The sequence below is a fragment of the Anarrhichthys ocellatus genome, unplaced genomic scaffold, assembly GCF_004355925.1.
Source record: "Anarrhichthys ocellatus isolate YVR2014 unplaced genomic scaffold, GSC_Weel_1.0 scaffold18, whole genome shotgun sequence".
NCBI classification, from domain to species: domain Eukaryota; kingdom Metazoa; phylum Chordata; class Actinopteri; order Perciformes; family Anarhichadidae; genus Anarrhichthys; species Anarrhichthys ocellatus.
This window is the reverse complement of record NW_022280048.1, coordinates 1836418-1859993: the sequence shown is the minus strand read 5'-3', so window position 1 is coordinate 1859993 and position 23576 is coordinate 1836418. Positions and strand designations below refer to the sequence as shown.

Here is a 23576-nt window from a genome sequence, read left to right as displayed (position 1 = left end):
CAGAGTATAAGTGATGAAAATAGATAGAATGAGAATGGATAAGCAGATGGGTAGAAAGGCCTAATCAGTTCGACAGTGGTTTTATTTTGAAAATCTTCATCAGAAGTTTTGCTTTATGCCTCCCCCCCCCCCTTCAGCTTGATGGTGGTGGGTATAGACTGAATGTGGGCAACCTCAGACAGGTAGAGGAGACGAACTGCACCGTGGTTGGACTCGATCGTGCAGGACTGGGTTGGGCTGCAGGACGAGCAGCGGTGGACGCTGTGCACGCTCGGTGCGCGGAGTCTCCTGCGGCTGCTGGATTCACAGTATGATACCAGATCCAAAACATGGTTTGGCTGATTCTCCCATCCTGAGCCTTCGCACACATGCTGGACACTTAAATGTGGACGCGGGGAGGACGAGGGACGTAGGCTATAGCTGCAATGGATTAATGAGGTGTACACATGGACTTCGGGTTTTTTCCCCCTGAGATTATTCCCTGCTAATATATATTTATCACCGTGTCTTGGCCATGGAGAACCAAGCAGCCGAGCCGCAGAACTATGAAGACGTGCAGAAAAGCGGCTATCTCCGCAAGCATAAATCAATGCACCGGCGGTTCTTCGTGCTGAGGGCGGCCTCGGAGCATGGTCCTGCTCGACTTGAGTATTACGAGAACGAGAAGAAATTCCGCAGTAAATCACCCGTGCCCAAAAAAGTCCTGAGCCTGGAGACTTGCTTCAACATCAACAAGCGGGCAGATTCCAAGAACAAGCACATGATAGTGCTTTACACCCGCAGCGAGAGCTTTGCCATCGCTGCGGACAGCGAGGAGGTCCAAGATGAGTGGTACCAAGCAATGCTGGACCTCCAGGGCAACTGTAAGATGTGAAACAAGTGTGATGTGATCTCTGCTGTCTGTTTCTGCATCGGGCCCATCCTGGCTCATAGGCTGTTTGTTCTCCATGCACGTTTGGCTCGACCATTCCTGGTTGTTCATTGCATATCACTGGCTTGGAATTGTTTTTTATATATATATATATATATTTTGCTGCAGCTCTAATTTAGCAATTTCATTTGAATAAATCAGTCTTAAGTTAAGCAATTTGGACGGTGTGTTTTTAACCAAGAGGCAGGTGGATCCGACTGAACGGGGTAGACCAACACGCCATGGGCGGCATGTGCCGTGTTTGTGCTGCACAAATCTCAATGAGCGTTGGTTTTAATACACCTAGAAGCTGCGGATCATTTTCTGTCTGCAAAATGAAGCTGCGGATCATTTTCTGTCTGCAAAATGAAGCTGCGGATCATTTTCTGTCTGCAAAACGTAATTCGGTGTTTTAAATAGCGCCTATATATAACAATATTTAGATGCTCGCCCTTTTTTCTGTCTGAAATGCAGCCCGTTACATTCGACGGTGTGTTTTTGCATGGCGCAGTGGGCATATAGCAACCATCCAAGGGATGCATCATATAGTAGTAGCCTATCGTGGTGCACTCCGCTGGAGCCTGTGTTGTTGTTTTTCTGCACAGCTCTGACTGCCGTTCGCCTAACCTACATTTGTGTTCCACGGTGCTGCTGGTAGGGAGGAGATGGCATCGTCAGTGCGCTCTCACTGGGAAATGTGTTTCTGTTGGTTATCCTCGTGTTTACGTTGTTATCCTTATATGCTGGAGCTGAGAACACCACCCACCCTCCCTGTTATCTTTTTTTTGCATTTCAGTTAGCTGAGACTGATGGGCTTGCCCAGCTTTAATTTTTTCTCACACGTTGTGGAACCTTGAATAGAGACACTGAGTAGCTACAGACCCCCATTTTGTTGAGATTATGTCTCAGGGACAGTCACCATAAAACACTGTTCCTAATTGATATACCTCTCCATAATGTGCACGGGGACGCACAAATGGAGATTGAAACACATTAATATATCATGTTACGGTGATTCCAGTGGGGATCATCTCTAATAGATTTAACATTTTTCTTGAGGATGGGAGAAAACCACTACAGTTGTCAGATGTTCAGTGAATATAGCTGTGACTGTGTGGCAAGAGGAAAAAAAAAAGACCAAATTATAATTTGAAATGTGATTGGCATTGAACTGAAATATGATGCATTATTTCACAATTGAGAATGCTGCTTTTCGGTAGATGTATTCTCCTAAGACTTAATTGATTATAGAGCTGTAGCTTAAAAGTGATGGTGATGAATTAGCTGCAGCACTGTTGCTTGGCAGAAGCTGGGACACAGTAGAGATTCATGCATGTAGAAGTTTAGCAATGGTAGATATTACTTATTAGTGTCACCTTCACTGGTTTGTCATTTTGGCTTTGATTAATATTCAAACAGGTTATGTATTATATGTAAATGTAGGGTGTTTATTAATGTATGTATGATATGTTTAGTCATGAAACTATTTAATTGTTTATTTATTCTTCATTGTATTCATAGGTAAAACTCCTGAAGACTATGGCAGTAGTGGAGAGTGTAGCTCTCCGTCTCCTGTTCCAACTGTCAAGGAAGTATGGCAGGTCAAGGTTTGGCCTAAAGGTCTTGGGCATGCCAGGAACTTAGTGGGCATCTACCGGCTGTGCCTCACTGACAAGACAGTCAACTTTGTCAAACTCAACTCTGATGTGGCATCCGTGGTGTTGCAGCTGATGAATGTTCGCAGGTGTGGCCATTCAGAGAATTTTTTCTTCATTGAGGTGGGCCGCTCCGCGATTACCGGCCCTGGAGAGTTCTGGATGCAGGTGGATGACTCTGTGGTGGCTCAGAACATGCACGAGACCCTGCTGGAGGCCATGAAGGCCCTGAGTGAGGAGTTCCGTCAACGCAGTAAATCTCAGTCTGTGGGGACGTCGTGTGGGGGTGGTACCGCTTCAAACCCCATCAGCGTCCCGAGCCGTCGGCATCATCCAAATCTGCCACCGAGCCAGGTGGGCTTATCCAGACGAGCCCGCACAGAGACCCCTGGAACGGGAGGCAGCAGCACGAGCACTTCGCCTACATCACGCCACGGATTCCCGAGGGCACGGACTGCCAGCATCGGGGCCAGGTCAGAGGAGGGCGGAGCAAGTGCCAAAGGGACATGGGCCAGCTCCAGCCCAAGTCTTAACGGTTCCTGCTCAACTACGCCGACACTGAGGCCCAAGCCCACCAGGGCCCCAACTCCTGCTAAGATTACCCTCAGCCTTGCGCGGTACACGCCTAATCCTGCTCCCTCTCCTGCACCGAGTCTGTCCTCCAGCTCTGGCCATGGCTCAGAGTGTGGCCTAGTGGGGGCAGCAGTAGGAGGAATGACGATCTGCTCCTACCCTCGAGTCTCTCAGAGAGTTTCTATGTCAGGTTCGCCGAGCGACTACGGCTCCTCAGATGAATATGGCTCCAGTCCTGGGGAACACTCTCTGCTCGTACCCAGTCTGTCCGGACATCACGTACATGGGGAAGGCTCCTCCAGCTATATAGTGATGGGACAGCGAGAGGGCCTCCTCGGTTCCCATCATCGCTCAAAAGGTCGACGGATTTTGCGCAGCTCGTCCAGTAGGGAGTCTGAGGCAGAACGCAGACTATTAAGTAAAAGGGCTTCTCTGCCTTTGGCACCCCATGAACGACTGATCCCACGTAGAAAAGATGAAGATGATGAAGACGATGAAGAATATGCCATCATGTCGCAGAGTGCTAATCGAGAGAGGGCTGGCTCAGGGGGTTTGCTGGCTGGGGGTGGGCAGCTTGACGCAGGAGGGAAAAAAAGAGGCAAGAGGGCTGACAAAAGCAGGCGAGAAGTGGAAGGTGGAGCAGCTGTGGATAGCGGCTATATGTCAATGTTGCCGGGAGTCACTTCTCCCGTTTCACTCTCTCTCTCCATAGGTATGGCTGACGCCAGAGCTAAACCTGGGGCAGATGATGAGTATATGTCCATGACCCCCAACAACAGTGTTTCCCCCCCTCAGCACAGCCGCCAGCCCAGCACAGAGGGCTACATGGTCATGTCTCCCAACAGCAGCAGCTCCACGGACCTGCACGGACTGGGCATGTGGGACAGCAGGGCCAGCATGGAGAGCCGGGCTGCCAGTGACTACATGAACATCTCACCTGACTGCAGCCGCTCTGCCTGCAGCACACCGCCTTCCCACCCCGAACAGCACCAACTGCAACCAAAAATGTTCAATTCCTACTTCTCCCTGCCAAGAGCTTATCAACATACTCTCTATTCTCGCTTTGAGGAGGACTTAAGCAAAGGGGAGGGAAATAAGGACAGCAGTGGGCACGACAGTGCTGGAAGGGGAGGGGGAGTGGGATACAGCAAGAGAAACAAAATTGCAGCGGGCTCTGCAGGAGGCTGTCAACTCTCCATGTCTTCCTCTTCCTTCTCCTCCAGCTCAGCCAGCAGTGAGAGCCTGGAAGACAAGTCCATATCGGCAGGGAGAGGGTTGAGTTTAGTAAGGACTGGAGCAGAGTACAAGTTTGTGGGAACATGCACAAAAGATGGGCGCCATCATCAAAAACGTGGATCAAGTAGTAAGAGCCCAAAGCAACAAAGGAGGGGTCGTCCCCTCAGCATGTCTTCAGACATTATTAAAGCAAATACCCTTCCCAGGGTGAAGGAGAATCTGCTGCCATCCGTGTCACAAAATGTCGGTGAGTATGTCAGTATTGTGTACAAGGAGGACAATAAGTATAGCAGAGGAAGACGTTCAGGTTCTGAACGCAGACAACCTGTGATCCATGGAACCCTCCGGCCTTTGAATCAACCCCTCCTCTGCCACGATAATCCTGCTATCCTTCCTCGCAGCTTCTCCGCTCCGCTGTCCACCTCCGCCGAATACGTCAGCATGGATTTAGGAAAGTCCTCGACGCCCCTGACTCCTGTTAGATCCACATTCAGCACCCTACAGGGCCCACCAGCTGTTGCCCCCAAGGCCCGGCGTGAACACAGCACGTCCTCTCTTCCGGCAGCGGAGGGCAATGCTGGGTACAGAGCAAAAGTAAAGATGGCAGCAATGCCAACAGACGCCCCTACTCCATTCATAGACAACAAAGGTTCAGATCCCAGCATTTCAGCAAGACCTGCCATCCACCTTGGTCAACCCTCATCCATGGAGCGTGAGACAGGCTCGGGTTTCTCCCCAGTCAAGTCCTACCAGTCTCCCGAGCGGAGCGGCAGATTGGTCCGAGGTGACTCGCAGGGACGGCAGAGCCACCGTTCAGAGACATTTAGCTCACCTCCCTCCCACCCACGCCACCCGCCCTCTTCTACCTCCATCTTCCCGGAGGGCAGCCAGGCGGCGAGCCATCGGCATGGTTTGGATTGCTCACTGTGGGAGAACAGGCAGGCGGCTAGTTTATCTGCAACACCTCCGCCACAAGCCTCCACCTCATCTGCTGAACAAGGCCTTAACTATATTGACCTTGACCTGGCCATTAAGGAGAACCCTCAAACCGGAGTGGAGCGCGCCTCTGCCGCCTACAACATCGGAGGGAGCGCCATGGGCAGCGGTGCTGTCTCCGGCCTCAACACGTATGCCAGTATTGATTTCTATAAGTCAGAAGAACTGAGAGCACACCAGAACAGCAGGAAAGATGGTCAAGGTAAGTATGACTTGGACTGCAAACCCATCTCATCTTAAAATATCTATTACATTTTTTTTATACAACGTGAGATTATGTGTTCATAAAATGCTCAGATATTCTACAGCTGAGGCTCTGTACATTCTTAGATGATATTACAGTTTATGACAGCTTGTATAAGGTCGCAGTGTCTGCTTTGGCACCTTCATTTGTTCTGTTGTAGACAATCAGGTAATTGGTAGCTGAACAACACTTGTTACAGCAAGAGGGGGCAAGACGAAGTATGAGGCTAAACAAAATGTATCAAATATTTAAATAATATGGAAAATACAGCTAAATATGATTCAAGTGTCTTATATTCCTCCTCTTCACTCAGTAGGACGCACTTGATTACTTCTTAATTGTTTGACTTTTTTATAACCTTTCAAAAAAAGAGTTAGGATAACAAGCATTGTTTGCATCTTCACTTTGTCTGGAAATAGCACATCAGTAGAGCTGCAGCTATTAGTCGATATAAATCTCCAACAATTTCATGATCGATTGATTGATTCAGTAATCTTTCAAACAAACAAAAAAGTTTAGGCTGCTTAAATGTGATGATGTGCTGCTTTTCATTGTCATACAGTAATATGATTATCCTCTCGTAATTGGACTGATGAATTTGAAGATTCCACCATATACTCTTGATTTTGATATCTTGCCCCAGATTAGTCGATTAAGAAAATAAATGTGAGTTGCCCTAATTTTTTGCATTTTTATTTATTCATTGCAAAATAATGCAAAAAGAAATGATGCTTTTTTTATTCAAGATGCAATGTTATAACAGCTGCAATTATTAGTTGACTAATCGATTAGTCAATCAACAAAAATGTATCTGATTAATCGATAAAAAAATAATTAACCTAGATTTTCATTTGCAAATATTTGCTACTTTTCCTAGTCTATGATAACAAACAGCATATCTCTGGGATATAGACTGTTGGTCTGACAAAATCAGCTGTTTGATTTTCTCAATTTGGGCTTTTCCACAATTTTCTGGCATTTTATAGATCAAACCATTAATAGCTGAATATGTAAAATAATCAGCTGATTAATCAATAATTACAATAATTAGTAATTGCATCCCTAACTGGCAATAATAAATAAACAAAAATGTGAAAGAAATTATTCAAAAACGGGTGAAAGGAAAGACTACGTAATTCCTGGTTGCCTAGCTAGATGTAAGCTTTTTATGTGCATAATCCACAGACAAAGCTAATGTCTGGGTCTTAGTCACTCCTTCCCCTTTCATCCTCTCCTGATGTGTACCTTTGCTTTAAGCTGGAGAGCAGCACTGTGTTTCCAGGCTGTGGGTTGTCTGTAGAGTCTCTTATTATCACAAGTGGGTGTTCAGAGAGCAAAGCCAATTGATTTGTCTGCTGGTAATGAGCCATTTCACGTAAATGGAGGTAGAGAGGAGAGAACTCAGGCCAGGTGTTTATGTTCATGTGTGGGTGTGTTATCGGCTGCAGGATTTCACATGGCAGCTTTGAGGTTTTCCTCACATTGCACAGATGACAATTATTTAATGGTTAATGTAAAGTACATTTTTGATGGATGAATGCTGAATTACTCAAGAGATCTATTGCTTTTACATGCCAAGAAATAAAAGTATGTTTAAAATGTACATTCAGGAAAACATTAGCATTAAATAGGGGACTGAATGGAACATACAACTTATTTATTCGGAGCAGCTACAACATCTGCATGATTGATTTATCTAGAACTATTCAATCTCTACGTGTACATGTATATTCATAATAATTGCCTAATTATTTAAATTGGGGATATATATGGGCATTAAACATGCACAGCAAGCAAAAGAAGGCTCTGTTAATATTCTGTAAATTACTCTTTCATGTAATTTTCCACACTGCGATTAGTGATTGATTGCTTTCTATAACTGCAGCCATATTCTAATAATGGAGCTCACTATATGAAGCCTGGCTACAGGGGAGGACGGTGACTGTACTGCAGCACGTAAAACCTCCAACAAACAGGCTTCTCAAATGTTGCTAATATCACCTTACTCCACCTGTTTTACATTTTAATTAAATGCTCAAACAAAGTGTTGATTAAAACCCCCAGAATTAGATTAGGATATTTAATTGTGCCCCGTGTTTTAATTGCTGTTTTGTCACTTCTGCATTACGAGCAAAGTGTTCACGTGAACGTGGTAGAAGAGTTCTCGTCTCTGCTGATGCAGTTTTATTGTCTTGGCAAGATGCAAAGACAATGATGCAACTTAAATCTTCCAGTTTGTCTGGTGTTTGTAAATGGTTAATGACTTTTATCTGATCCACTTCCAGCGATATGAGTCGTTATTAGTGAACAAGACCGCAGACTACCCATGTTCTCACATTCATGAGCTTCATGCAGGAAAATGAACCAGACTGCCTGCATCTTTATACTCTTTTAAACAGTCAAAAATTGTAATAATGGCTATTTGCATAAAAAACAAAAGAATACAAATGCGGTGAAACGCAGTGCAGAACATTTCCACCCGACAGTCTGCCTTTTTAACACCGCAATATGAGCGCAGAGTGTTGAGGTAGCAGACAATCATTTGACTCTCAAAGTGGTTGGAGCAAGCTGTTAGACTGCAGGTTGATTTATAAACACTTGTGTCTAAGGTAACTATGATTACCCTAATGAAGGCAATTCTTCTCAATTTTTAGACCTCAAGAGAAAAATAAATCTTTGCAGACAATCACAACCCAGATATTTGCTTGCTACTGACTTTATTCTGCTGATATGATCAGAACTAGAGCCCTCTTTGTTTCGGTGGCTCATTCAAACGAATCAACAGTTCAAAATCCCTGGAACTGCTAGGTCTGACGCAAAGACACAAGGCACATAATATTGACATCTGCAACAGCGTGCATGAAACTCCAATCGGTAAAATCCTTTCAGTAAGATATCACGCGTCATGTGATATTTACCCAAGCAGATAGCCGGAGCTCAAACGCAATATGATTTGGAGAATATATAATCTAAACTGCTTCACCTTCTGCAGCATTTGGGGACATTTAAATTACATTAACTGTGGATTAGTACGCAGACTATAATTATAATAACACAATTACTGTAACAAGTCGAAAAACCTTTGTTTTGAAAATGGGTGATTTTGATTATTTCCTGCTTTTAATTCTTTTCTTTCAGATTGTTGATCTCCACAAGTCTGTGAGGGGACGGTCGGCTGCTGATCTGTTGCCACAACACAACTGAACACTGAAAACCCTGGAAAACTCATCCCCATCCTGTTGGCTGTTTTCTGTCAACCAAATGTGTGCCACACACACACACACGCACACACAGATAAGGGAAAAGGTTTTGTTTTTGCCTTGATTCAAACAAAAATGACATTTGATCACCTTTTAGTTCAATGCAGATAAAGGATGACAATTTGATATGTGATTGTGGGCGACTTCTCAGGTGGCCGTTCTGGCAATAAAAATGTCCATCTGTACATCTTAATTTAAAACACACTGTGATTGGTGCATGAGCCAATCTTTTCAACTATTGTAAATCAATCTCAGCTGCACTCTGGAGTGTTTATTTATTCAGTGCCAAACTTGAGGTTCATGTTTTTATATATCATCCTTTGTCCATGTGTATTAAGTTAAATGATCATCAGGTGTCATTTTGACGGAAAAAGGAAGGAAATACAGATTGGCAGAGGTTTCATACACTCACTGTCAACATATTTGATTTATTACATACAGTTGCCCAAAAAAAGCCTTTATACTTCGTGACCACTTTTCTTGTGCTATAGTGCCTAATTTCTGAGGTATAATTAAGTGTATGGAATTGACAATGAAATTATGATATACAAATGAAATTTCGATACGATAATTATGTCTTTCATTCATTTCAGTTTTTCACACGAGAAGAAATTGGTTGGGAAAAAATCCCACACATCGTATGCAATCTTTATGAAATACACACAAGTGTAAATGTGTATTATTAAATAGGATATCGTAGGATTACAATTTCATTTTCGCACCGCAATCGACAACCCATTGTTGTACTCGGAGCTTGAGGTTGCGGTTGAAGGATGAGAACAATGGCTTTCTTTTTATTCTTTCAAAATTGTCATAATGTAATTCAGTGTTTTCCTACACAGAACACACAGAAGTTTTATCCCTAAAGCTTTCGATGTGCACTCACACAGGATAGGTGTTTATACAGCCCCAGCTTTGATTATGCACAAACTAATCACGTCCTGTGGCTCATCCTCAAATGCTGCAGGTATTAGTAGTCAATGTATTTCAATTGTATTTGGGATATTTGGCGAATTCATTTATACGGCGGGGAGTTTAAGGATTGAAAGGAATGTTAACCGATCATCTGTCGGCTCAGTGGGCATTCTGTCCTTTTTATAGAATTTCTCCCCCATGTTAATTATACAATTATTGTTTTTATCTCAAAATACAAGTGACCATATTTACATACACACTAACACTTCAAACCTTCTGTAACTGCATTTAACAGAAAAACAATCATTTCATTGGATCAAAGCAGGTGCATAGATAAACAACAATGTTATTTATTCAATAATCACACTATGCAACATTGCATAAAAATGGCCGAATTAACATAATGTTCTTCTGCTGTGCATGTAAACAACTTCATCAAATTGGCTTCAAACGCGCAGTAAGGACAATAATTAGATTGTATGTATGTAAATGTCCTCACTGAGATGTGCTGAGGGGACCTGATAACAGACTTGTTTGGGAAGGAAGCTGAATTTTGAAAAGAAAACATTTTTAAACAGCTTAGGGGGTTGAGTCTTATTTCTAATTTTATGAAAAATTACAATCTCACTCCCTACATATCTCTACATTTGACTATAATATGTGTATTTTTAGCAACCATAACAAAATGGTGAATACTCTTTATTACTCCACTCTTTATTTATTACACCAAGAAGAAAAATATGCTCAAAATGCCCATATTTGAAGTCGTACATGTACTTATTATAGGATACATTTGACTAGATAATAAACAATTTTCAAACGACTGTATCATTGACAGTATAAGATAATGTAGCACTTTGAGTTGACACAGACCAAATAAGATCTCAAATTATGGCATTTTAACCATTTTGTAGCACAAAAAAAGTGAAAAAGGTCACCTTTTTGGCAACCGAGCTTTATTATAACTGTATATTATACTATACTACAGTGTACACAAGTAGAATGACAGAAACTATAGTACATGCTGTAGTCTGTTTTCCTCATTTTCATAACAGTTCTAATTCTAATATAAAGTGACACATTACAATGGTATATAAAATATACAGTACACATATAATGATTAATACTATATAGCCTAGATAACTATATACTCTTTTATAAAGTGCCTCATTTTTGATTGTAGCTGTTTTTACACAGGTAATCTTAAAATGGGAAAAAAAAAAGTGTTGTTTCTCTCCTGAGTCTAAATTGTGAATATGTTGAACTTAACAGAAGACAGACCGGACACTTATATTGATATCAGTCAGCCATAATCAAATTGCCTTACTGTGTTTATCAGAAACATGAAGAGAAGAAAAACAGAAGTTATTTTTTTTTTTTTTGCAGTGCCTAACAATTCAGCCACAATGTAAGCACTCCATCGCTCTTTAGTTTGGCTTCGTCGCGCTACGGTTTGGCCAAAAAGAAACCATCTCTTTTTCACACCCTGGGATGCATCCACTTCAGGCCCTGCTTTACATTTTCATCTTGAACTGTCCACTACCAAGCAGCCACTTGCTCAGTGTAGAAGCTGACGGCCTGTTGCAGTTGGGACATTCCATCTGAACAGTGGACACTGTGCAGCCGATAGGTTGCGGAGAGAAAATGTAACAAATGCATCTTGTACAGGAGGATTCTGCATTGTATAGATTTTGATGTCAAATCATATTTTTAATGACTTTCCCTGTTTTTACTCCCAAGAAGAAATGAATGCAGTTGCCAGTGTCATGTATATATAATAAGTTGTCCACTTCTTACTCGATATAACAGAGAAAATGAAATTTGTTCTCCAATTCACATGCAGTATGTTTTTGAAGTCCTCAGAGCAGCCAGTACTGGTGTCTGACTGCTGAGCGCGGCTAAAACACTACTAACACGCTCGAGTACTGCTCTTATTTGGATGTGGATTATCTGGACGTGGATTCCGTTCGCAGAAGGTGTGACTCGTGCTACTGCTCTCTCCTTTTTGTCTCTACGCTCAAACACTGGGACTTGGTTGAAGCTATGAGACCGTGCCATTCCTGCTCACGTTTACGACTTCCTCATTTATTCCATTGATAACAGTCTGCTGCTGTCAAACAAATTGCCAAAAAAGTCTGACAACAATTCAAAAGTCTACTCTAAAGAGAATCAGCCATAGAGCTGATTTGAATAAAAACAAAAAAAAAATCCCTTTTTCACTTGGACAGCCACTGGGCCAAAAGATAAGTTAAGTGTTTTTGTGACTTATGGTTTATGGCTGGTTACTGTATCCAAAGCCGCTGGTGGAGAGTTGGCCATGGTGTGACATTAGCGATACTGTATATTGAATCAGGACGTGTTGGTATGCAACTAAATAGTCTAATGGACATGGTGCTGCAGTGCTAAACGCATTGCATTGGCCAACTCTTTCACGCAGGGCTCTGGCTGTGTGTGTATACAGGGTACAAACGAAGAAGGCTTTCTTGATGTATTGTTGAGACTGGTAGCTTTTCCCACATTTAGATTTAGAGTTTTTATTTCACTAACCAAATAATGTTGACCCTGTGGCAGATATTAAACGCTGAGCTGCACCCTGCAAGCTGATACACATAAAATACAAATTTGAGTGTTTTTAATCCTGGAGGTAAAAAGGTTGAGATATTTACTCTGAGCCGGCCCTCAACTCACATCTGAGAGGACACTCGAGTGCCTGGCCGTGATTACTGGTTCCTGGTCATTAATCAGTTGTGTTTGAGTTATCTTAACGCGTAGATAGAAATTCAAACCAGCTCCTGGGGAAAAAAAAACAAGTCTTCCACACATTTCTTTAGTCTTCAATTCAACACCTGTACAACATTTCCTCTGCAAAGGATGCGTTTCTGGTGCCAAAGTTGTATGTGTCTGGTGATCTCTGAGCTTTCTCACCTGTGACCCGTGACACAAATACGAAGTTTAATTTGTTTGTTTTTTACAAATTCGTCAGGCACTTATCAGTCACTGTTTCTAATCCTATGAAGTAAAATCTATGTGTTGATTGAGCACAGCCCACTACTGCCAACAGTTTGTGTTCAACACTGAGAACTTTATTGCCAAACTCTTGTATAACAGGTCCATACAACTACGTGGACTAGTTCCACTTTTATAACTCTTTTGTTGAAGTGACCTTTTATAATCTCTTTGTTATTCCTTCAGTGTAACTCTTCTTATTGGGGATTACTGAGATTCTCTGACTGTACCTCATAATCTCAATTTCGGGCAGACGTAACAGTTGGCAGTAAAGCCCCTTGGAGAGTTTGTGAAGGGTTCAGGACATGACTGACGTCAAATAGGAGGAACGCATGAATAAAAGCTGTGGATTTGGGTTAATATCATTTCATGTATTGTGTATTCAAAACTAAAGGGAAACGAAAGTGTATCCAATCTCATGACACTCGGATGGAAACGCTTCTCATGTACAAAACATCACAATTCTGCCAAGTGTTAAATGAAATGCAGAGACTTGTGTTGTCTCTTCACAAAAATGTGTGACATGTTGAAAATCAGACTCTAACTGTGGGAAATGATACTGTATGTACAATCAGGATAGCGATTATAATTACAATGGAAAGAACATTGTATGTATTTTAAAGCTATTGATACTACTTTGATAAAATGCAAAAACGACTGAACAGGAACTATAGGTATGTAAAGTATACTGTGTATAGAGGAGTTTGCTCCAGGGGAGGGATGGGCATGGGGTTCATTCTGTTCATGGCAAAATTGTTTAAAACAGAATATTGATGATTCTTGTCTGTGATGTAGACAACGTCAATGTTGTTGTTTTTTTATATAAAAGGCAAAGTGATTTGAAAATTGTGTCTTTCATTGACTGCATGCCTGTTGATCTTCAAGGTCCACATTGATGAGGAGTTGCAACATGTATTCAAGTGAGTCTAGACTGTGGTAAGCCATCGCTGGTCTGAGTTTTTAAGGATAAGCCTGTGGACAGAGGGGCACATGTTTTAATCCCAGGCTACTCGCTTTAAACAGATGGTATTTTGGCAGCATTTAAGTTCAGAGGTGAATAACAACAATGTGACTTTGTGGTTTGTTGTATCTTTGTCGTTTGACTAGCATATTTTCCCATAAAATCGCAACCCTACGGGTGAGGAGAAGATTACAAGGGGGGGGGGGGGGGGTTAACTTGCTTTTTCCCATTAGGTCATTGCAATTAATAGTTGAAGTTAAGATTATTTATGAAGGCAATTCTCTCCCCTGTTGTTTGCCCTGATCTAGGATTATAATCATTAATTTGAATCATTTAAAACTAGCCAATATGGATGCTGTGTATATTTGGAATGGCTAAATCATTAGATGTTGTTAAGAGTGAAGTAACTTTACAAATCTGCATTCTTGTTGTTCCTGTTTGAAGTCTGAATTAATCAAAATTAGGGTTGTGTTTGTCTGACTATCACAGAACAAAGAAAAAACAGAGACACACAATACTCTAAATGTGTTACTCAATGAGAGAAAGTATTTAAAACTTTTTTAACTGCATGTGAACCTGCAGCACACTCATGGTAGACAATCATGCTGACTATATAGGCTCAACCAAATACTTCACAGAGCAAAGATTGGATTGTTGTAGCAGGAACGTAGAAAAGCGTTTCAGCATGCCTGCTACAAGCGTTTCATTTCAAAACCAACACACATGACTTACAACGTAATGTCCTTGGTTGGAGGTTAAAAAAAAATCCATTCATTCTCTGGAATGAATGGATTTTATAAAATAAAAACATAAAAACAACCAGCAGGGGGTGGTGTATCAGACGTTTACAGAAGAGAACGTGAACCGGAAGCTTTAACGTTCATGTCATAGATCCTGAATAGAGATCTTCACTCAGTGGCTGTGGGGGGAAACAAATCAACTGCAGCATAACAAAATGCAAATGTTATTAAATGTGTAGTGTTTCCCGCAATATTTTCAAATCAAGATTATTCAGCATTATTATTAGTGATATTTAGTGCACAACATAGAGGACAGAACGGAACTAGAGAGTAGAGCGAAGGAGGTTTTGGTGGAGTGGAGTTTTGAGCGGAGTGAGACCTCCTAATGTCAGCTATGAACCCTCATCACTTCGATCACTGATGGTCGATCCACTCATGTCCCCTCTGAGTGACCACAGCGGTGCAGCTACATGTGGCAAATAAGATAACACCGAGATAAACTGCCGTGGAGGGTTTGTTCCGGTTGCGTGCGTTAGTATGCGGTCACCCGTGGACGATGTTAGCTTCGGTCAGTTAACGTTACGTACGGACTCTAACGTTAACGTTATACATGGTAGCGTTACGTACGGACTCTAACGTTATACATGGTAGCGTTACGTACGGACTCTAACGTTAACGTTATACATGGTAGCGTTACGTACGGACTCTAACGTTATCCTCAGCAGCGACACGTTGATGCCCCGAGTTGACCGCATCGCTCTCCTGTAGGTTAGTTATATTATTAACACTCCTTTTGTCTCGTTTGCTTTTGCACTTAAAAAGTTAATATTCGCCGTATAGAAAACGGTGACTTTCACCCGACTTTCGGCCAATGTTATCTTACTTAACGTGTTGTTAATGGAGGTTATATCGACACATGCTAAACGTCTGTCTCAAAACAGGCATTTAAAAGATGTTTCAGTATGAACAAAGAATAGCAGTCTGTCCCCCCCTGGTGGTAACCTTGTGCTACAAACCCCGCTGAGTATCTGCATTATGTGACCTCGGCAGTGTGCATTTCTGCAGCTGTGTCCCTAAAATAAGTAGAAATGCTGCGTCTGACATTTTTGTTTTGGAGAAGAAACACTGAAATAGTTACAAGTACGTTGCAAACATGAAACGCCCTCAGAGTTTTTGTACTGGGGAGCATTGTAATTTGTCCTTTGAGGACTGTAGTTGTCTAGTTCATGCAAACTTGTCAGTTGTAGTGAAATCACATCTTCTCTTGCATTTTATTTTACTTGAGTTATTCTGTTTCCATACACAGACACATTATTACTTCACTGTAAATAATTACTCTTGGTGTCAATGAGGACAGGTTTTATTGCAGTGAACTTTATAACCCAGCTGCTGCCTGTCTGTGGGTTCTGATCACACACACACACACATTCACTGTATTATGAGGTGAAGTGTCATTCATTTTATTATGTTTTACCAGGTAGCTGAGACAAAGAAGAACCTCTTCTGAGACACCATGGCCCCTCACCCGGCGGTCCAGGCCGTCATCGACCTGTCTGCAGGAGCCATAGGTAACTACCGGGCTTCGTCTCCACAAAATCAGCAAACAAACAATATGTAGTCCCTCAGTGACAGGATCCCCTCTGCTTTTTATTTGCATTACCGAAACGCCTCACCAGCCATGTCTGGCGTCGCAGGAGATTTTGATGACGGGTGTGTTTTTCCGGCTCGTTTCTCTCCGTGTCTCCTTTGACTCTTTAAGCCGCTAAGTGGAGTGCATCCACGCTGTCGAGGCTTAAAATGGGTTAAATGCTGAGGTCAAATTTCAAAGTTTAAAACACTTACAAAAAAAAAAACAAGTATTTTCCTGTAGTTTGTGTAACAGCCTTTGTTGGATCACTTCTGTTGTTGACTGTTATCTCACTGTTTTTCTCCAGGGGGAGCTGCATGTGTCTTTAGTGGGCAGCCGCTCGACACGGCAAAGGTCAAGATGCAGACCTTTCCTAATCTGTACCGGGGCTTCATCCACTGCGTCTCGTCCACCTACAAACAAGTGGGCCTGCGTGGTCTCTACCAGGGCACCTCGCCGGCGCTGATGGCCAACATCGCCGAGAACTCCGTGCTCTTTATGAGCTACGGCTTCTGCCAGCAGGTCATCCGCTTCACGGCTGGACTGCACAACGAGGCTGTGCTGAGGTAGGGGGGGGGGGGGGAAGTAAACCAGGCTGCCCTCCTTGTTTCCCTGAGGACACACGTACGGTCTCTTAACGGTCTTCTGTTTGTCCTTCCCTCTGTGTCAGTGACGTGCAGAAAGCCTGTGCTGGCTCAGTAGCGTCCATATTCTCCTCGCTGGTACTTTGTCCCACTGAGCTCGTCAAGTGCCGGCTGCAAGCCATGTACGAAATGGAGTCAACGGGCAAGATTGCTAAGAGCCAGAAGTAAGTGTTTTTTTAAATAGTCACATTTTTGGATATTAATGCATTTACTCTAACATTACATTCAAAGAACTAAAAGTCATGTTTTTTGTCCCTTACTCTATATTACTTATTTGCTATTGAAGCATAACCATAGTGGTTACTTACAAGGCCTGCTGTTTATTTAGTAGGTACATTTGCAGAGGTTATATGGAAAGATTTTTCTGACTTGGTTCATTAGAGGGATAAAAAAAAGACCATTCGTCTATCATTTACTCATCCAGGGTGTCCTTTGTGGTCATTCTGTGGGGGATGTATTCCTTTAACCCTCGCTGAGACCTGCAGCAATCCTGGCAGACATTACTGTACTTTACTGGCATACTGCATCTGCATCTCAAATTAATCTTCAAGTTCCCAGCTTTCATATGATGTATATCGCACTTCTATGTGGCATAAACTGTTGACTTGCTATCTCCCCCCTGAAGATCCCCTGACATATTAATCTGTCAATAACAGTGTGTGTGTGTGTGTGTGTGTGTGTGTGTGTGTGTGTGTGCGTGTGCGCGTGCGCGTGCGTGCGCAATGACTGAGCCATACATCCCTCTTCTCTGTCTGAAGCACAGTGTGGTCGGTGGTGAAGTCCATCATGAGGAACGACGGACCACAGGGCTTCTTCCAGGGCCTGACCACCACCATAGCCAGAGAGGTCCCCGGTTACTTCTGCTTCTTCGGTGCCTATGAGCTCTGCCGCACCACCTTTGCAGACCGCATGAAATGTGAAAAAGACGACATAGGTACTGGGACAATGTTCTGACGGGTTTATCACAAAGCACACACTGGTCCCCCCCCCCCCCCCCCGCCCCATCAACTCAAACAAAGGCTACGCCAATATTCCACATTCATGCAGGAAGAGATCAATCCGTTCAAGCTGACGCATGTTCTCTGGGTGTTGTTGAAAGGAATTCATCCATATTCATCCATATCCAGGATTCATCCATATTACTTATCTCATCTTCAGACCATGCGTACGCACAAATGATGAAGTCTGGCCGGCCGTCTTAATGTAAAAACAAACTAAATGCATCTCATCTTCATCTTTCGAATGAAGCTAATATTACAGACTACACATAATATTAGTGTAGTCTGATCTTGATCTGCACCTGTGCAGAAATACAGAATGAATAGACATGCACAAAAAAGAAAGAAGCTGCGCAGCATTCAAATCTGGCTTTAGAATTGGGACGTCAACGTTATGATTGAAGCTGATTAGAATGATTCTGATTCACTAACATACGCACAGTGATGAAAATAAGTAAGAACATTTGGACACAAATATTCCTGAATGTGCTCATAGAATCATGACTTAATGTAGTGGGATTTTAAAATATAGTTCTACTACATTTAGTTACTAATGTTACAGTTGTTGGACTTTATCTTTGAAACATGTCAATTAGGATTTATAACCCATATAAATAAATGTCCTCTTCATTCACATATATTTGCTTTCCCCTGCTACACATCTGATATACAGTATCATTGCGTCACTGTTTGTGTTGAAGGCGTGGCTCCGATCATGTTCAGCGGTGGTTTCGGGGGGGCGTGCCTGTGGCTCGTAGTCTACCCCTTTGACTGCGTCAAGTCTCGTATCCAGGTCATGTCTATGATGGGCAAACAGGCGGGCTTCTTCAAAACATTCATGACCATTGCTCGCACTGAAGGTAGGTAGACGGGGAGTGTACTGTTTAGTTCTTTGTTGATGTCGGCTGTTTAGCGTTGTCAATGGGAATGTAATCTTTGCTGTTTCCTTTGTTTAGGAGTGAGGGCACTCTACTCTGGTCTAACCCCCACCATGGTCCGCACCTTCCCCGCTAACGGAGCGCTGTTCCTGGGTTATGAGGTCAGCCGCAAGGTCATGATGGAGAAGTTTGACAGCTAAAATATGCACGACACAAATGAAGGAGTACTGAACTGGAGGAGAAGTATTGTCGATCTAGAACCTCATCAAAACTCCGGGTGAACCTTATGATGTGTGGGACCTGGTGTTTTTTTGCCGTTTCCTGCTTTAGTTTAGCATAACTAAAAACTGCCACGCTACATTTCTTTTTAACTTACACTACGTTTAAATCTTTTAAATCATTATATAAATTTATTTTTTAGATTTAGATATAATTTGTTTTTAACTCCCGAAAAATGCTATGCCAACACACCACATGTATGAGAAAAATATACGTGCAGCACAGTATTAAGCAGCCATTTTTTAAGGAATTGTGAACACAGTTTATTATTTCATGTCTACCTCAACAAAGTCGAATCCACACAGAACCACCTCTCTATGCCAGTCATTACAAATCATCCTTTACTTTCTCTGTGTGCTGGTCGACGGGTAAGAAAAACACTCCATGAGGTTGTCTTTAACGCGCACACTCTTAAAGGGCCAGTGTGTAGCATTTAGGGGGGTCCATCAGCAGAAATGGATTATAATATTCATAACCATGTTCTCTTAGAAACTAAGAATCGTTGTGTGTATGTATTGTAATCTGCAGACACACAGCTAGATGCCCCCAAATCCTACACGCTGTCCCTTTGAATCCTTACTTTAGCTCATTGCGTAAAGGTTTTATTTAGAAACGTGAAGTGGCGTTAAATGATTCATTTAAGTTGCCTACAATGTGTTGTGATGGCCTGTGTTTGCGATTGTGGAATCATTCACGGCTAAGTGTGCGCCTCAGTTTTGGATCATTGAGCAGCTTTACTTTTTGACTGAAGACTTACAGGTTTTATCAGCCTCAATAGAAACAAACATAACCAGCAAAAACTCACTGTTTTTGTATTCATGTTATATTCCACTCCTGTTGTGATGAAGTGGGCACTCTTTTTGGTACCCAGTGTTTGCCTTTTTAAATTACTACACTGCCTTTTTTTTGTCGTGTACCCTGGATTTTTCTGTACAAGTCGATGAGAAAATATCAACTGCCTCATCAAATGTGCCGTTCTCACACTGCATTCCACGTGCCGGGTTGTTCCGCTGCTTAGTGGTTGGCTGTTCAGAAGTGGTAATTGAGAAATGTAGGTATTTTAAAATGCTAACAATTTGAGACGACACTGAAATGTTTGTATGGATATCTATCCTGGTATTAATAACAGTAATACAACCTATAATAAAGGTTTCATTGAAGAATAACTTTGTTCTGCATTTTATTTCACTTGGAATCAATTATTTTAACTGAAAAGCGCATTAAAGCATAATATCAATGTGTAATGTCAAATATAATGTAACACAGAATTGGATGAGCAGCTTATATTTAAAACCAATTTATTTCAAATGAACCATATAAATGAGATGATTTATTTCTAACAACATACCTTAATACATCGCATTCCTTTAGAGCTATGTGTTTTATTGCAGCGTTAAGCAGAATGAAATGCACACAAAAAAGTATAAAAATCGACAACGTCAAAAGTAAATATTTCATGCAAATGAAGCAGGAACACTTCTCTCAACCTTCCAGCAGGGAGCGCCAGTCAACCGTCAGGAACTCACAGCGGCTGTAAGTAAAACACACCAAAAAACGTGAGTAGAGATTCTCTGACGTGTCTGATTGTAGATATCCTTACACCAGACACTGTGTTTTCACTTCTACCTATTCTGTTTAACCCTCTTCTTACCCCTTTCTCCATGCAGGTTCCACACAGGCAGCCAAAGAGCCCGTTGATCATCTGAATGGCACAGAAAACCAGCTGCAGACAGCTTGTGGCCAGCAGAGTAGCAAACAGTCCGATGTTGAACTGCACAATGCCCTTAGGCTCTATGCACGTACCCCACCACGTGCTGTCGGTCAGGTAACTCTGGTCTCTGTGCAAACGAGGAGGTGTGTGAGTGATCAGGACTTTAGAAACTGAAATGTCATCGGGAAAGTTACTCCAGCGTGTCACCTGTCTTTAAAAGGTGTGCTCCAAATCAGAAGTACTTTGCAGAGGGGCCCATTTTGCAAACCGAGCACTGCCACGATTAAACTGTACAGGGCACCGGCCACACCCACTGCAGCGAATGCAATTGATAAGAACATCTGCAGAAGTGAAATGATAAGCAAAGGTCAGAAACGTTTATGTTGCACTTTAACACATTATTCGTTCCTCCTGAATTCTTCCCCGTGCTGACCCTCCGCCTCACATTTTTGTCCTACTATTGATAAATGGGTGTTTATTAGTTTAAGGAGGAACAGGCTCAACATTTGTTTCAACCCACATTCCTCCCATTTCTACAGTTTTTTTCCCTACATTCTAAACCAAACCAGCTGCAACATGTTTCTCATCAGCCTGGTCGCAGTAGGTCCTATTTCTAAAGCAGGGTCACACTTTATTTACTGTACTGCGATTGTCATACTGCCCCTATACACGTGACATCAGACAACGTTATCAGAACGTCTTGACAACCTGAAGAAAAAGTCAAACAGGAATACATTTCTAATCTTTATGTTATTCAAAAATAGTCACGGTAATGTGTATCGGTAGCATTCAGAGCTCAAGACACATTTCAATAATCTCGCTGCATACATTCTGAACTTTATAATATTATTTACGGATCAAGAAACAGGTGTACTGTTGTGATGGTTTCAGAGTTCATGACAGTGCAACTTATCTATTTAAAGAGGACCATGGTGTTGTGCAATGGTTTAGTGAGCTTTCTTATTTAGTTATTACATTGAAGTGCATCTGGCCTCCATTAAACTCTTGACTTTAGCTGAAATGTAACTCAAATACATTTTGGAAGTCTTCTTTTTAATGTGTTTATTAATTGGAATCATGTTCATGTGAGACACGTACTTCCCATCATTTATTTCTACTCCCACTGATTTATAAAGTTTTTAACTCTTCACTGACCCTTTATATAGTTCAAATTATCTTCAGCTGGAGAAGTGTATGTCTGCATATATAGATAATATAGCACGTTGCTTTATTGTTAAGCATTTACCAGCCCTCATCTTTCACTGAGTATCTTAACGAGTAGTTTAGAGTGACTCACCCCACAGCGGTTCCCACAGCACCCCTGTTTTCCAGTCAAGTGGATGTAAAGGGCTGGGAGCAACACCTGTGGCAGGAAACATGATTGAACAGTAGCTAATATTCAGTTACATTTAGTCAAAACCTTTAAGCATTTTCACTTAATCTTGATAACTCCCAAGCTTGTAGAATATTTTAATAAACAGGAAGTCAGTGTACCTCTTCAAACAGCGTTAAAATCATTAGATGGCGGCTGCACACCAGTTAAAATCCAGTATTTTCTAGTTTTAGCTTCACATTCCGCACATTTTTCTGAGGCTGCACACTTTTTTCGAAAGGAAACTTAAGCAGCGTGTTGTCGAGCGTCACACCACAAAAGACAACTCACCATTAAACCTCCTCCAACGAGTCCCCCCATGTATTTCACCTCCTCAGTAATGTGTCCGTCTTTGGCATACTTGACGTCCCCGCCAGGAAAGAACAACACAATGTTGCAGATGATGGATATGAGCGCTAATGGGTACAGAGCAACCGCAATGCAGCGGGAGCATTTTCCAGTGCACATGTTGTCAGAGTGAAAACTGACTTGTTGAAAGTAAAACTGACCGTAAAACAACTTGTTGAGTAACTTTAAGCTGGAATACTTCCTGTATTCAGAGAGCGGTTCCACCTGAAACTGACCCAAAGAGGGAAATGTATTTGCCCTGGGAGCAGAAACCAAATGCAGAGAGTGATGTGAGGGCGTGGAGGTGTAATGACAGGCAGATAACGTTGGCAAACAGAGCCTGGGATAGGCCGCCCGATATGAATGTGACTCATTCCCTGGTATCTTTAAGACGACGCTTGTTCTGTTGAGATGGGAATGAATTCAGGTGATCTGAGTCACATGAATTACTGATGGTCAAGTCACTATTACATTCTGTTTAGTTTAGCCACCAGGCCTCCAAAATCAGTTTCCTGTGTGTTGCTGTAAGTTATTAATGCTAAGTTTCTACTCGAGTGTCTTGGTGGGAATTGTGAGAGAGCAGAGATTTACTGTGAGACATGTTTTGACTCTGCCTATTGTGTACAGTATTCAGGTATTCAGTATTGACTTTGTGACGCCAGGATCACAGCACAGTTGGACTTTAGACTTGTGGCAGCATGCTCGGTAAAACAAGAACAATGTGTCATTGACATCGACCGCAAAACATTGACAAATGATCACATTGTTGAATAGTTAAGCACAAACCAGACAAGTGACATCTTTCAGTTCCTCCACTGACTGCAGTTAAGTCTGCATTGCACAAGTAAATTAACAGAAAATATGAATTTTGACACAAAAAAGAGCAGAAGAGCCCATGCATCCCAAACAGTGTTGTCTCCGAGCAACACTCGGGCACGGCAGTGATCCTCGTCAGTGATAAAGGCTGTAAATATGAATTGGAGTTTTCTTCTAACTCAGAAGCAGTGCATGAATACATTTTGTGAAAAATATTTCCCTTAAGGACTATTTCCTTTCATTCACAAACAAATGGATAAATATAAGAGGTAAATACTGTAGATAGTGAATTCTGCATTGACCTGTGTGGGGATGAACCGAAGTCATAAAGTCGTAAATGATAATTCCCTTTTATCTTAAAATGTCACTGCAGGAACATAGTAAATGATTAATCATTTTATGAATAT

At 42.1% G+C, this 23576-nt stretch overlaps 3 protein-coding genes across 4 annotated transcripts; 2 read left to right on the top strand and 1 right to left on the bottom strand.

Moving 5' to 3' along the window:
- Nucleotides 1–163: 163 nt before the first annotated feature.
- LOC116388923 (insulin receptor substrate 1-B) lies at nt 164–13641 on the top strand. The gene is made up of 3 exons (XM_031857254.1): nt 164–863; nt 2432–5572; nt 8753–13641. The coding sequence occupies exons 1-3, from the start codon at nt 515–517 to the stop codon at nt 8758–8760; spliced, it is 3498 nt and encodes a 1165-aa protein (XP_031713114.1). The 5' UTR covers nt 164–514; the 3' UTR covers nt 8761–13641.
- Nucleotides 13642–14898: 1257 nt separating this feature from the next.
- slc25a15b (solute carrier family 25 member 15b) lies at nt 14899–20088 on the top strand. Of its 2 annotated transcripts, none has more exons than XM_031857516.1 (7): nt 14899–15260; nt 15974–16064; nt 16431–16689; nt 16794–16931; nt 17526–17701; nt 18467–18625; nt 18722–20088. In XM_031857516.1, exons 2-7 carry the CDS (start codon nt 16010–16012, stop codon nt 18841–18843), a joined length of 909 nt encoding a protein of 302 aa, XP_031713376.1. In that variant the 5' UTR covers nt 14899–15260; nt 15974–16009; the 3' UTR covers nt 18844–20088. The 2 variants fall into 2 exon arrangements, with proteins under 2 accessions (XP_031713376.1, XP_031713375.1); XM_031857515.1 differs by having other exon boundaries at nt 14899–15264.
- Nucleotides 20089–20203: 115 nt separating this feature from the next.
- On the bottom strand, nt 20204–22645 carry tm4sf21a (transmembrane 4 L six family member 21a). The gene is made up of 5 exons (XM_031857518.1): nt 22297–22645; nt 21931–21996; nt 20841–20974; nt 20574–20760; nt 20204–20453 (listed from the first exon to the last, which is right to left on the bottom strand). Exons 1-5 carry the CDS (start codon nt 22471–22473, stop codon nt 20445–20447), a joined length of 573 nt encoding a protein of 190 aa, XP_031713378.1. The 5' UTR covers nt 22474–22645; the 3' UTR covers nt 20204–20444.
- Between the last annotated feature and the right edge of the window lie 931 nt (nt 22646–23576).

What these genes read in the sequence shown, in the direction of transcription:
- LOC116388923 (XM_031857254.1), top strand. Translation starts at nt 515, where the DNA reads ATGGAGAACCAAGCAGCCGAGCCGCAGAACTATGAAGACGTGCAGAAA. An exon ending in GCTGGACCTCCAGGGCAACT is followed by an intron (nt 864 to 2,431) that starts GTAAGATGTGAA and finishes TTGTATTCATAG; the next exon opens with GTAAAACTCCTGAAGACTAT.
- slc25a15b (XM_031857516.1), top strand. Translation starts at nt 16,010, where the DNA reads ATGGCCCCTCACCCGGCGGTCCAGGCCGTCATCGACCTGTCTGCAGGA. An exon ending in AAGATTGCTAAGAGCCAGAA is followed by an intron (nt 16,932 to 17,525) that starts GTAAGTGTTTTT and finishes CTCTGTCTGAAG; the next exon opens with CACAGTGTGGTCGGTGGTGA. An exon ending in GACCATTGCTCGCACTGAAG is followed by an intron (nt 18,626 to 18,721) that starts GTAGGTAGACGG and finishes TCCTTTGTTTAG; the next exon opens with GAGTGAGGGCACTCTACTCT.
- tm4sf21a (XM_031857518.1), bottom strand. Translation starts at nt 22,473, where the DNA reads ATGTGCACTGGAAAATGCTCCCGCTGCATTGCGGTTGCTCTGTACCCA. An exon ending in TCGTTGGAGGAGGTTTAATG is followed by an intron (nt 21,997 to 22,296) that starts GTGAGTTGTCTT and finishes TTCCTGCCACAG; the next exon opens with GTGTTGCTCCCAGCCCTTTA. An exon ending in AGCACACCTTTTAAAGACAG is followed by an intron (nt 20,761 to 20,840) that starts GTGACACGCTGG and finishes TCGTTTGCACAG; the next exon opens with AGACCAGAGTTACCTGACCG.